Source organism: Thamnophis sirtalis, unplaced genomic scaffold (genome assembly GCF_051295495.1).
Source record: "Thamnophis sirtalis isolate CommonGarterSnake01/CBP01778 unplaced genomic scaffold, rThaSir2_p1.2 scaffold_6, whole genome shotgun sequence".
Classification (NCBI taxonomy): Eukaryota; Metazoa; Chordata; class Lepidosauria; order Squamata; family Natricidae; genus Thamnophis; species Thamnophis sirtalis.
In genome coordinates, this window is record NW_028261386.1 from 106499255 (window position 1) to 106513592 (window position 14338).

Sequence of the window (14338 nt, forward strand, 5' to 3'; positions counted from 1 at the left end):
ATATTGTCGGAAAGTTAGTAGAAATCTTTTCTTGGATGATAACAAACACAGTAATTTGCATTTAAATGACAATGCAAGCAGTCCTGAATGCAACAAAACAACATTATTTGCATTTAAATATAGATTTATAAATGACAGGTATACTCTATTGTTTGGAACGGATTTGGTATTCTTTACATGTTGTCTTGTTTTCAATAATGTATTTTTATGGTAATTTCTATAACAAAGTCATTAAATTGTGCAATTCTTACCCGATACAGCCAGTAGAGTGTTAGCATCAACTGGAATGGCCCATTGTGCTATTCCTAGAACAAACAGTTCTCTCCAAGCATCTTCCAAAAGCATCAGCTGTCATACAATAGAGGTACGATATAACATGGTGTATAATTTATAGATTGGTAAACAATTTCAACATGTAAATTTCTGCTGTTTGGAAAAAAAATAGCCTTAAAATGCCCATACTTACTCTTTCCCCACCCCACCCCAGCTTGGATTGTTCTAGTTATCCTTTCATCATTTTGAGGAAGAAGAGTCCGCTAGCATCCAGAAATATTAGCAGATCCCCAGATTATGAAACTGGGTTTGTTGGGATAATACTTTAAAGGTATCCCTTCCCAGGGAGGTACTGTGTAAAAACAGCACATGTTGTCAGGACTTCCCCCTTGAACAACTGACCCATATCTCCATGCTTTCTCTAAAGTTGCAGTCACCCATCCAGGCTCTTTCTTTTCCAGCCATTAATAATACATTACAGCTGAATAGAACAGAACATGATTTGTATTCTTGAAGCTGAGTTAACTTCAATCAATTATCTCTGCTTTTGCAATCCAGCTTTCTTGTGAAATTGACCAAATTGGCTAAGCAAATTACTACTATACAAATATTGCTGGCTTCAGTAGGGGAACCTCTTCTCTTTGGGCAGTAGCATCCTTCCCTCAGTACAGGACAGGTTGCTCCTGGATGATGGATTACCACTGCTTTCTTCAGTCCAAATTTGAGAAAGCTAATTCTAACTGTAAATCCAATGAAAACCCCACACAGTACCCAGTTTGTCCATTTGTTACAATGGGACATATTTCCCAAGCATAACTTGAGGAAAGGTTGGAAGAGGGGGAAGAACACTGTGTGTATATGCTTGTGTAAACAAATTAAATATCTAAATATCAAGGTCAATGCATCCTAATGCTGCTCCCCACCACCACCACTGAATAATACGTTGCCTTGGAAACTCCCATGGGTAACTATGTCATTTAACCACCAGATCATTGAAAAACTAATGAAATGTTTTTTTTTTAATAAACTTATCTGACACGATGCTGCCTAATTTCCCTATTGGTTTAGGAAGAGTAGAAAACCTGAACATTTCTATGTTCTCATGATGCTTTTATGGGTAACTGAGTCATGGTTTACTCTACAATTTTTAAGATAACGCAGCACACTAAATTAACTCCACAGGTTAGGTTTGTAGAGCCTCTTAGACTACAATGTGGTTGGAAAGTTTATGGTTTAGCATACTAAGCAAGTGAAGCCTCTTGGTCTTTGATTGCCTGTTTCATCTAAGAATGCTTTCTTTTTGCCCCCCTTTTTTTACAGCAAGTGTTCCCTATGAAGTCAACAGGTCTAAGAGCCCTTATTATGTTTGGGTCACAAAAATTGTAACTGTTGTTCAATCAGCAGGTCTTCTTCACAACTCCAACCCCTCAGTTCTTATCCCTATCTCATGTAGACAGATCTTTTTGAGCAGATTTAGCTAAAAAGGCAGAAAAGACGAGAGCTGGAAAGGAGGAACAATTTAATGCTTTGGTGGTTATCCATTAACTTCTACCATTGCTGTTGTCTGATTACAGCCAAGGTATGCCCATTTCTAGCCAGGCCTTCCTTTTAGGCCCTCCAGAACTCTCATTTAATTCCACCACTTGAATATTAATTTTGCATCTTTTGGGAGAGGCAAACATGTTTTTTTTAATATCCCATGCCACCAAATCCTGTCCTTATTTGTATATATAATGTGGTCTCACTCGCTTTACATTTTCTTTTTTCATAGCAGTTGTTGCTCTTCACAAAAACATTAAAGTATGGCTCTCAAGCCCCAAAAGATAGGACGTTCTTCTTTTGTGGAACTCAGAGGTGGATGGTTGCCTTTGTGCTTGACTTTTAATTTGCCTTAATGCTATTCAAGAAGAGATTTGTCCCCCTCCAACACATGCCAAGATGCTGAAGTAGTCACCTTGCAAATATTTCCCTTTCTACGTATACTTCAAGCAATTGTAATTTATTCTCGTAAGCATAACTGTGCAGTTATAACTCCCATTAAACCCAGTAAATTTGCATCCTAGTGTAGGGGCAGAGGCTTGAGCTTCAAACAGCCCACTAGTAACAGCAGAAGAGTAACTCTGTCATTCTTTCTGTCTCCCTCATTATTGTCTATAATTATTGAAACAAGAATCTGCATTTAAGAGAAGTGGGAGAACAATAGAGGGAAGAAATGTTCCAATTGCAGCCTGTAATTCTCAATTTGGAGTAAGCTGAAACTTTGCATCTCACAGTCTGGTCTCAAAACCTAGAGGGGATAATGGTGCAGTTAATGAAATCCTTGGGCTTTAAAAGGGTGGATTAATTTCACATAACAACTCATGAAACTCGCCTTTAATTTTGAGTGCTAAATATGCAGCCAGTTCATTTAAAATGACAGGATAATCTGATTCCTGACATGGATAATAGGCCTATTTCAAAGAGATCTGTTCAGTGATAAGTTTAATCTGCAGTAAGCCATTCCTAGTATATTGATGGGACTCTCATTTCTCTTAAATTCCCCCACCTCCCTAACATGGACATGCCAATACACAGGTATTCCTCAGTGGAAAAATTACATTGGAAGATGTTCTGGTGCTGTCCACCTATTTGAATTTCAAAAACTATCTTTAAAGCTGGGATATTTTAGATAGTGATATATTTGGAGAGGTCCAGATGGGAGAAAGATTAATTTCTGCACTAGCATATTTGTGCTACAACAACCGGAACCGCCACCAGATGGCAGCAAAGTGATACATAAAACTCTTACCTCTGTGCTGCCATCTACTGATTGTTCTGATATTTGCAGCCCAGGTTTGATAGCCTAATAATAAGGAAGCAAATAAAATCACATCCACATACCAGGCCTTTTAATAATATACTGGGAGTGTCACTGCAGAGAATAAATGGGCGGGGGGGATTGAAATATAATGCAATTTATGAAAGTACCATTCACATGATTATTTTCATTAAATTAATAATTCCCCCTTATTTGCATTAAAAATACACAATGAAGACAGAGGGCTGAATTTTCTGAATTTTCAGTTTAGGCATCCTACATCTAACAAAAATCATCTATGTAAATGTCATGGGGGGCTTTAGAAGCATGGCAAGGTGGGAGCTAATTTAATAAGACATCTGTACTATACCCTTAAAGCAAAAATCAACAAAGATACTAGCAGTTGCTGCTTAAAGCTCACAATACTTCTTATGCATCACAGTTATTATTCATAGTAAATGGCCATCACTAAAACCAGCTCAAATTCAATGTGATTACTTAAAAAGATAGAAAGAGAAACACCTTCCACTTTGTAGAAACAGAGTTAATTTAACCAAATCCATTAGATTACCAGACCCACAGAAAGTTGGCCTTGTCTACATTTTTGGTTGCAGTCAGTGGGAGGCAGGAAAGACAGACATAATCCTGGCCGATAAGAATTGAGTGCTATTGGACACCCGTTCAGATGCAGAGGGTCCAAATATAATTCATTTTGGGAATGCCTCCATCGAACTCTGGATCCAATCAAAATGATATAAGCTGGGATCAAACTCAAATGTGGTTGGCCACTTTGTGAGTCATTGCACTGTAGCAGGGAAACTAAACTGGCAGGAAAAGAAGACGTGGAACAGGAAATGCAAGCAGACTGTTCTGTTCTCCAATTTAGAGAAATTGTGTTATGGGGGGAGGGGAGGATTTCCCAAAAGAGAACTGGCAGGGATTGCTGTTCTCCTACCCATTATCCACTGCTGGAGGCCACTGCCTAAGTCTCAATCTGCTCCCTGGACTGATTTTTTTTTGTTAATGGCGCTTTAAAAATTATTCCTTCTTCCTAAAAATCCACTTGCCAGAATTTGCCCTTAAAGCCTTTCAAAATATATATAACCCATATATTTATTGTTCTAACCTAACCTATTCTGTATCCTTTAAAATTAATCTGAAGATAAAGCCACATAGCATCCAGCCTGATTTTCTATTGCAACACAAGTCTGTGCCAACAGCTCTCAATCAATCACCTTCATGGGGTGCTACATAGTGAGCTGGCCCTCTGCAAAGGGAATCTTGTTGCACTATGCCAGAGATTTCAAGCAGGCGAGCCAGGCTCTCTGCTATGGAAGAAAGAAACTGATCTCAAGCAAGTTTTTCAGACTAAGTTTCACAGACTAAGGGGAACAAACACCACCACCCCCCAATGCATTCAGCCACTCATTTCTGACTCATGCTACTCTTCCCCCTAACACTGGCTGTACATGGCAGCATTTGCAAGGCTCCATGCCAGAGGCAACTGGCTACCTTTCTCTCGCCTCACACACATACACAAAACTCTATTCTCTGCCCGCCCCAAACCTCCACAAACATTTCTCACCCTTCAGAACAAGAAGGGCAGTGAGTTAGTTCCTTCTTCTCTCTTTGCACCTTTCAGTGCTTATGAAGCCGGCAGATGCATCCCCTTTTGGCTGCCCTATGATTTTATTATCTATTTTATTATTAATTCTTGTTTTAAAAAATCTGGGAGCTGGCTTGAATATTTGCCAAAGGAAAAGATGGGGAATAAACCACAAAAATCTCTTCATTTGGTGAGTAGAGCACAACTGATCCCAAGAAGTAAATCAACCTTGAAGGATGAGTAAGAAAAGCAACACACAGACGCACACACACACGGGGACACCGCTTCCTCACCACCCTGTGTAAGGTTTACCTGATCTTGTAAGGAGAGAGTAGAAAAGGCCGGGACACTCTTGGCCCACTTGATGCTCATGAAGAGAAGCCTCGCTGCAGACTCACAGACGGATTCCGTGGCCACTTCATACAGGTACATGGGAGTGCCGCTGACTTCATGCGGATACTAGTAATAATGTTTTAGAAATTTGATGATTGGCAAAGTTGTGCTCATTTAAACAAGCATATTTCTTAATTATTTAATCTATTTCTCAGAGAGAGAGAGATAAAGTCTAAACAGGACAGAAGAAAAATGAAAGGAGAGGTTTGGTAGCCAACCACGAGGTTGTATGTCTATCTTTTGTCTGAATTCACTCTCTGTCTACTATGAATATAGATGAGGAACAGGCTAAGGAGACTGTACAGTTTATACCTTAAATAGGGGAAAAAAAACATAGGCTAGAAGTTGATGCTGGGTTGTCTTTCTTTCAGACAGTGTATGCCCATGCACATTCACATGCAGTACGTAGAGTGGTGCATTTTGGGGTTCCACCACAAAACCGCGGACGACAAAATCGCGATCGACGAAAGCGCGTATGTGACGTCATCACAGCGTGACGAAAAAGATCGAAAAATGTAAAAATAAAGCAAAAACCTTACCCTAACCCCCCCAAACCTAACCCTAAACCTAACCCTAAACCTAACCCTAAACCTAACCCTTAACCTAACCCTAAACCTAACCCTAAACCTAACCCTTAACGTAACGAAAAACGTAACGCTAACCCTTAACCTAACGCTAAACGTAACGCTAACGCTCTAAACCTAACCCTAACCCTTAACCTAACCCTTACCTTTATGTGAATCGGCTTGTTGTAATTTAATTTTTATTTCAATTTTTCGATCTTTTTCGTCGCGTTGTGATGATGTCACATACGCGATTTCGTCGACCGCGCTTTTGTGGAACGCGGTTTTGACGGGTCACGCATTTTGGTACATGTACACAGACAGATGTGCACAAATATGTAACACCATGACCATCCTTAACAATTTTTTAAAAAGCTAAATAGGTTTGGCATTAAAGTCAACACTGAAATCCAAGTGCTGTAAATTTGACTGGGAAGTTTGAAAAGTTGCAGAGGTAATGGCAAACTATTTCTGGCTGGTTGCCAAGAAAACAACATGAGTGTTTCTGTGTAGTAACCAGAAATCCAGCTGAGGTTGGGTGAGTTTACTTTATAGAAACAGAGTAGGAAGATGTGTTATCTCACTTTTTTTCATTTTTGAGAAGAGTTAAGGAGCAAAATGGGTAATTTAAGTCTCTAAGAGGTATACAGTAGTTCACATTTTGTACTTTAAAAGGCCCCCATTCCCCCAAATGTAAAAAAAGAGGACCAAAACTCTTGGCTCTGCCCATTCCAGCATTATCACATCACCAGTTACATCCCTTCAGTTTAAAGGCCAAGATTTTTTTAAACTTACAAAAAGTGAAGCCACCAGGGAGTTGAAAATCTTTGCATTAAATGATAGACACTTATAAATAATAGAAATGTGCAGGATAACACCAAGTTCATTAGATTTGGTTATAATTGGATCTCCATAATCCTGTTCTGTTTCATTCTGTTACTGCATCAACCAAACATGTCAGAAGAGGTGCAGTGCCAACTCACTTCAGCACCACCCCATGGTGATCCCTAAATGATTACTTGGGACCCCTTGTATCAACATAGGTAAAGGTTCTCCTTGCACATATGTGTTAGTCGTTCCCTCTAGGGTGCTCATCTCCATTTCAAAGCCAAGGAGCCAGCGCTGTCCAAAGACATCTCCGTCATCATGTGGCCAGCATGACTAAATGCCGAAGGCGCACAGAACACTGTTACCTTCCCACCAAAGGTGATTCCTATTTTTCTATTTGCATTTTTACATGCTTTCGGACTGCTAGGCTGGCAGAAGCTGTACAAGTAATGGGAGCTCACTCCGTGGTGCTAAGGATTCAAACCGCCAAACTGCTGACCTTTCTGATCGACAAGCTCAACATCTTAGCCACAAAGCCACCGTGTCCCTTGTATCAACATAGTGCTAAGCATTTAAGAGGGCTGCTTTTCTTAGCAAACAGCCAACATGCAGAATAATAGACTAGCCATTATTAACTCATCCACATATGGTAAGCAATATATATAGTGATAAGTCAATCATCACAGTCACATTTAACAATTGGTATTCAAAATGCAATTTATTGATAATTTAAACTCACTATTGAATAGATTTACTAGAGAGTAACCAATACAAGACTTGGTGGAATGAATTTCTGTGCTCTTCACAGTGAAGCTTTTGATTTTGATTTTAGATTTTATTTTATTTGTCTTGTATGCCGCCCACTCCCGAAGGACTCCGGGCGGCTCACAATAGACAAGGGAAAGGGGGAAAACTAGACAAAGACAACACTTTAAAAACAAAACCGCAACATTCACAATTTCCGTGGGGCTGGATATTTCACAGGCCCCCCAGCCAGCTGGAGCAGCCAGGACTTGGTGGCTTTGCGGAAGGCTGGGAGGGTAGTAAGGGTCCGGATCTCGACAGGGAGATCATTCCAGAGGGCTGGAGCTGCAACAGAGAAGGCTCTCCCCCGGGGGGTCACCAGCCGACATTGGCTGGCAGATGGAATCCGGAGGAGACCTAACCTGTGAGATCTAATAGGGTCTGAGGGAGGTAATCGGCAGGAGGCGGTCTCTCAGGTACCCAGGTCCGATGCCATGTAGGGCTTTATAGGTAGTGACCAGCACCTTGAAGCGGATTCGGAGACTAATGGGTAGCCAGTGCAGCTCGCGGAGGATAGGTGTGACGTGGGTGTACCTGGGTGCACCCACAATCGCTCGCGCGGCTGCATTCTGGACTAACTGGAGTCTTCGAACACTCTTCAAGGGCAGCCCCATGTAGAGCGCATTACAATAATCCAGTCTTGAGGTCACAAGGGCATGAGTGACTGTCTGAAGGGCCTCCCGATCCAGGTAGGGTCGCAATTGGTGCACCAGGCGAACCTGGGCAAAGGTCCCCCTGGTCACAGCCGACAGGTGGTGTTCTAAAGTCAGCTGGGGATCCAGGAGGACTCCCAAATTGCGAACCCTCTCTGAGGGGCGTATAATTTCACCCTCCAGCCTGAGAGATGGAATAATTTTACACAGTGATATTTCTTTGACAGTTAAGGAGCTTCTGGTTAGTTAGTTGTTTTTGGATATATTGTTTTGGTATATACCTTGAACCACCAGAATCATTTGGAATTGGGCAGGATAAAATTAAATAAATAAATAAAAAACATTTCTGTTGTTTATTTATTCAGATGAGCAAGGACACTACAGCCCAGAGAAAAGAAACCACCACTGCACAAGGACAAAATATTCAATGGAAGAACATCTTAAGTCTTTGTCAAGAGGGGCAATGCTTGCTGTTTTTTTTTTTGTTTGTTTGTTTGTTTTTTTTAGTCTGGAGTTTGTTGGGACAATGTTGCATTTCCTCCATAATAAAGAAGAATAAAAGCAGCAAACCTTTGGAGTCGGCTGAGCTAAGCCAACTAGATTCTGCCTTTCAGATGCTGTAGAAACGGTGGCTAGTTCTAGATTATGAGGTTCCAGCTGTGTGACAGCAGTGAAGAAAGCTGGAGCAGGTAGAGCTGCGGAGGAGAAGTGTGGTGTGCTTCCATTATCTTGCTTGTGACCTCTGAAATACAGAGCTACTTGTTTCCTGATGGTAGATGTTCTTGGTCCCCTTTCATGTTGAACAGCTGGAAAAATGAGAAGGAGAAGATTAGGAGAAGACATAACCAGTTTTAATTAATTTGTTGCAGCATACACATGTCTTTAGGTTTGATCATATCTGTGAAAAAACAGGTTTAACACTGAACCTTTCATCTACAAAGTCTAGTTGATAATTTGCTAATCAGTTGAAATATCATGAGATGTTATGGGGAAAAGAAACTATTTGAGAGTGAAAACATTAGCAACCAAATCTTTAGCACATGCTATAAGAGGGAACCTTAATTTAGGTAGTGAGGGAACCTAAAGAAGAGCAGGGAGGAATATTTATTAATAGCAGTAGACTTATATACCGCTTCATAGGCCTTTCAGGCCTCTCTAAGCGGTTTACAGAGAGTCAGCATATTGCCCCCAACAATCTGGGTCCTCATTTTACCCACCTCGGAAGGATGGAAGGCTGAGTCAACCCTGAGCCGGTGAGATTTGAACCGCTGACCTGCTGATCTAGCAGTAGCCTGCAGTGCTGCATTTAACCACTGCGCCACCTTGGCTCAAATTAAGCTCAGGGGAAGAAAGGGACTGACAGAAGAGAGCTTAAGAGATAAGATTCTCTGTATCACAGACAAAGAACTTGCTTCAGACTGGTGGCAATGAACTGGATTTTACAGATTGTGTCAACTAAATAGTTAAATCTTCAATGATAACTGCACTATATCTGAGCAGTAATTCAAATATTCAGTGGATAGAATACAGAATATTCAGATAACTCTGTACTGCCTACAAGACTAAATAATGCACAAATTAAAAAATCTCAGGGGTCTCAAGAGAAATGGAAAATAGATAACAACTGGAAAATAGTAAAAGAAATAGATTTGATTTATCATGAGCTTGACAGGAGAAATAGGGAATCTCTTATTTGGATTAACATTAACAATGATTTAAAAATTAACAAGATTGGGGGATGTATTCCTATAATGGGTTATTGGAGATGATTATAAAAAGGGGAATCTAGTTTTGAAGCACTATGTTTTGGGAAACAAAAAGTACTTTTAATACACATTGATGCTGTGACAATAAAAGTAATGTGTAGAAGCGTAAACAATCAGATATTGCTTTTGATTATATTCTTTAGGTGTTTAAGATTTCAGTTCATTGTTTTCAATATATTGGATTTGTTCTCTATTTATGCCATAGAAATTGAATGAATGAATGAAAAAAAATTAATTTTGCAATTTATCTTGTAGTAAATTTTTGTTTTGTTTTGTTTGCTACTTTTTGTTTATCCTAGCTCTACTATGCCAGAATTGTAAATGGTTTCAGGCAATGAATGAATGAATGAATGAATGAATGAATGAATGAATGATTGATTGATTGATTGATTTGTGGGAACAACATAAACATGAAATGGAATTAAATTCTTTGGAGGTGGTAAGATGGGACTGAAGTTCCTGAAGCTGTGACAGAGAATAATAGCACAACAGAAATACATAAAGAGAAGGCATAAAGGCAGAGAAGGACTTGTTCGTCCTATGGAAACTAGTTGAGTTGGGTGTGGCACTAACAGCAATGATGGGGCTGCTGCACTATCTATATATGCTCAATCTGTCCTTCAAAAGTCATGGAGAGCCATAAAGAAATCAAATTCTTAAAGAGGAAGAAACTGTATTTGTTTCCTACTGATTACCTAAAATTCTGGGGAAGTGTTGGGGGAGGCCCTCAATAGAATAATAGGGTGGAATGGGGTGGGGAGAAGATGAGATTGCAAAGTTGATATCTAATTAATAACATTCAGACAATGGCAATGGGCAAGTCAGGAAAATTTCTGTCCTCTCCATCTCTTAATATATGGTCTTGCTACATTACCTTGATATTCTTCACATTTAGTTTTTTTTTTAATCCTATGATTGAAAATAAATCCCACTGAGTTCACTATCTATATGTTAGGATTTCAGTCTAAATAGGCAATCTGATATGTAAACACTGGGTTTGAATGGAAACCATTGTGGAAAGCTATTATTAAGACAAATGTCTCAAAATAGGTTTAGATTAGAAAACAAACAACTGTTGTTGCTTATAAAAAGACACAGAGACAAAGATGTAGACATGCTAAAAGCAGAGCAAATTATCTGAGCAATAATTGGGGTGCAAGAAAGACTATGAAAGCATGCAAAAATACCATCTTTATTCATGTTGACTTCCAAGCATTTCTTCAGCCGACATGCTCTGCATTGGTTCCTATGTGTCTTGTCCACTGGGCAGCCTCCCTAAAACACAGATATTTAAGTGAAAGGGAGGACAAAAGTGAATCTCAACAATCAACTTACAGAATAGAAAGGTGCTTGATAATATATCGCCATATACACACCAATAAATGTATTATAGAGAGTACAGATTCATTTTAAATTACTCCAGAAAAAGGAAAGTGGTGCTTTCTGCAAATGGAAATCACCTAAGGAAAAAAAATGGAACCACACAGACATTATTCCCCAATCTAGTGTCCTTGTTAACTACAATTCCCATTATGAACAATCTGCTCAAACAATGTATGTTAATAGGTATAACTAGCATACCAGAAGGCAAGTAATCAAAGAAGCTCTATGGATCAATTTTTCCCAATCTGGTATATCTCAGAAACATCATAATTTCATTTTGTATTTCATAACAGTGCTGACAAGTGTGGACTAGGTAGACAGCGAGCTTCCTTCAGCACCCAAGACAGCTCCCTTCCAACCCTCCTGAAAAATCTCCTTTTCATCAGAGGACTGTGGTGTTCTCATTCTACCTAACCCAGCAGTCTGAAACTGAACATCCAGCCCAGTGTTTCTCAATCTTGGCGACTTTAAGTACTGGGGACTTCAACTCCCAGAATTCTCCAGCCTGGGGGATTCTGGGAGTTGAAGTCCCCAGGACTTAAAGTCGCCAAGGTTGAGAAACACTGATCTAGCCTATTCAAAAGTTCTCATCATCTCCCCACCCTTATCTTCCTCCCAGTTTTTTTTATGTCTCCTTGGATTTATTTTTAAAATGGGAAGCATAAATTGCTGGACTATATCAGGCTGCTGATAGAGTTGTCTTGGTTTGTATGGAGGCCTGCTGTGGCCTCCTGGATTGAGTAGATGCCTCCCTATTTTTCCAGCCAGTCAATGTCTCGTTGGTCATTAACAAGGAGCCTATACTCTGTCAGATAGAAATGCATGATATCCAAGCAAAACCCAGTTATGGTGAAGCATTCACCTACTGAACGTATTGGGTTAGCTGCCCCTAGAACTCCACTGGCTGGCAGAGAGGGACTCAGAGGAAGAATCTAGAACAGATCTAGCTCTATAATGGATAGTGAGACACTATCATGCATTCTGAATGCAAAGCAGTTGGGATGGAACCAAGAAGAAAAATTGAGATTAGGTTGAGGGATTATATTAAAATTCAAAATTAAGGTAACAGAAACCGATACCCTGGTGGACTACAGGAAGTCCTTGAGTTATGACCACAATGGAACCCAAAATGTATGTTACTAAGCGGAAAAATTGTTAAGTGAGTTTTGCTGCATTTTACAACTTTTCTTGTCACATTTGTTAAGGGAACCATTATTGTTGTTAAATTAGTAACCTGGTTGTTAAGTGAATCTGGTTTCCACATTAACTTTGCTTGTCAGAAGGTTGCAAAAAGGGGATCACATGACACTGGGACACTGCAACCCTCATAAATGAGAGTCAGTTGTCAAGCATCTGAATGTAAACCATGGAGATGCGACAACTGTTGTAAGCCTGAAACATGGTCAGAAGTCGTTGTAACTTTGAGAGGTCACTAAGTGAACTGTTGTAGGTCAAGAACTATCTGTACGTACATAAACTTCTAGTTTCATGCCTCTTTCTCTTCTAGTCTGTTCTTGCCTAAACACCGAGGACAACTTCGTAGGAAGCGCGTCAAAGACGCAGGGGTGGAAGGCGGGGGAAAGGACTTGCGGAAAGGGCACCCCCCCCCAAGGCTTCCTCCTTGGAGAAAGGAGGAGAGGCTCCGGGGGTGTCAGGAGACCCGCTCTAACCGCAACTTCGGACAGACGGGCAGCTCCGAGACACGCTCCGCTGCGGAAGATCTGACATCGGCGTGTAGGTCATTGGGTGACCCAGAGACTTGCGCCTGGAGGGTTCGATCCTAAGGTGGCCGAAAAGTCCTTCCTCCGCTGAGTTCCCTCGGAATCAGCCTCCCTGAAATCAATCGGAGGCGTTTCCCAGCAGAGCTGAAGCGGTGGGCTTCGCTCCCATTGAAGGGCGATCGAAGCAGGGAGGCTGGGGCTCTCGGCTTTTGCTACTCGGCTCTGCCTTCTAAGCAGCCACTAGGCATCAGCATCAGCATCAGAAGGGCGAAAGGGGAGCCTGGGGAAGCTGGTTGCAAAAGCCCCCGACTCCTTTTCTGGAAGAGGGAAAGGGAATGGAAAGAGAATGAAAGAGAATTCTAACCATGGGCTGTCAAGACTCATGAATGCGACATAACATCATAACTACGCATGGTGGACTTGCAAGGCCGGCGCAACGTGTAACGTGTAACACTGGTACAATGGGACTGGGTGTTCCTTAACATGATTCATTGGGTTCGGGAATTTCTGTCTTCACTGTGAGTTGTATTGTGTTGAAGGGTGTGTGTGCACTGAGGGAGCTCAACCAATCTCATTGTACATATGCTGTGCACTGACAAATAAACAATTCTAATGGGGACAGCCCTTTTCCCCTTCAAGGCATGGCCAGGATTCGATTTAGCTCGCCGGGTGGATCCAGGGGGGTTTGTTGCTTAGCCCAATCGTGCTTCAAGACATCAGAGCTTATAGCAGTGGTTCCCAACCTTTTTTGGCCATGCCCCACCTAAGCATATTTAAAACCCTGATCCACACACCCCCACGACATATAATTCTTACTTTACTCAAAAAGTGAACTCTAGTCACGCGGAGGAAGCCTAAAACTTGGTTTAAATAAGGTTCAAATTGCCCCCATTAAAAATCAAATTGCTTCCCACCCCGTGGGGCCCACGTTAGGAACCCCTGACTTATAGAAAGATGTGAATCCTGTCTAAAAGTAGAGCCCGTTTCCTTTAACAAGCAGCCTCCGACTGCTTCCCTCCCTCCCGCCCTGATCTCCCCCCCCCACCGCACACCTACAGCTGCCAAAAGAGCGATAAGGCAACCAGCAATGATTAAGCCCCGTCTGTCTTCTATTGCTTCGAGGAGGGGTCTCTTTCAAACGACGGGCACCCCGAAGAAGAACCCGTGGAGATCGGGACTTGCCAAGGGGAGGGGAGATAAAGAGATAGAGATAGAGATAGAGATAGAGATAGAGATAGAGATAGAGATAGAGATAGAGATAGAGAGAGAGAGAGAGAGAGAGAGAGAGAGAGAGAGAGAGAGAGAGAGAGAGAGAGAGATTAGATAGATAGATAGATAGATAGATAGATGATAGATAGATAGATAGATAGATAGATAGATAGATAGATAGATAGATAGATAGATAGATAGATAGATAGATAGATAGATAGATAGATAGATAGATAATAGATATAAAAATACTGGTCTGGACAATGGTAGTCTTAAGAGCCCAGGGCTCTTAAGAGACCTGTCTGACTACAGAACCAAATCTCATTTTACTTTTACTTTGGC

General features: G+C 41.0%; 1 protein-coding gene across 3 annotated transcripts in view; it reads right to left on the reverse strand.

Annotated features, from left to right (window-relative positions):
* Positions 1-14338, reverse strand: part of NR2E1 (nuclear receptor subfamily 2 group E member 1) — a 32587-nt gene that overhangs the window by 4793 nt on the left and 13456 nt on the right. For 2 of the 3 annotated variants that reach the window (XR_015697075.1, XM_087718676.1), the window contains exons 3-7: positions 10871-10958; positions 8488-8723; positions 4989-5135; positions 3062-3115; positions 252-348 (exon numbers count right to left, since the gene is read on the reverse strand). Coding sequence is in view for 2 of the 3 variants with exons in the window: in XM_087718676.1 (XP_087574802.1) it covers positions 252-348; positions 3062-3115; positions 4989-5135; positions 8488-8723; positions 10871-10958 (622 nt within the window). In the remaining variant the exon portion in view is untranslated. The remainder of the gene's footprint in view (positions 1-251; positions 349-3061; positions 3116-4988; positions 5136-8487; positions 8724-10870; positions 10959-14338) is intronic. The other variant, XM_087718677.1, reaches the window with a different exon arrangement.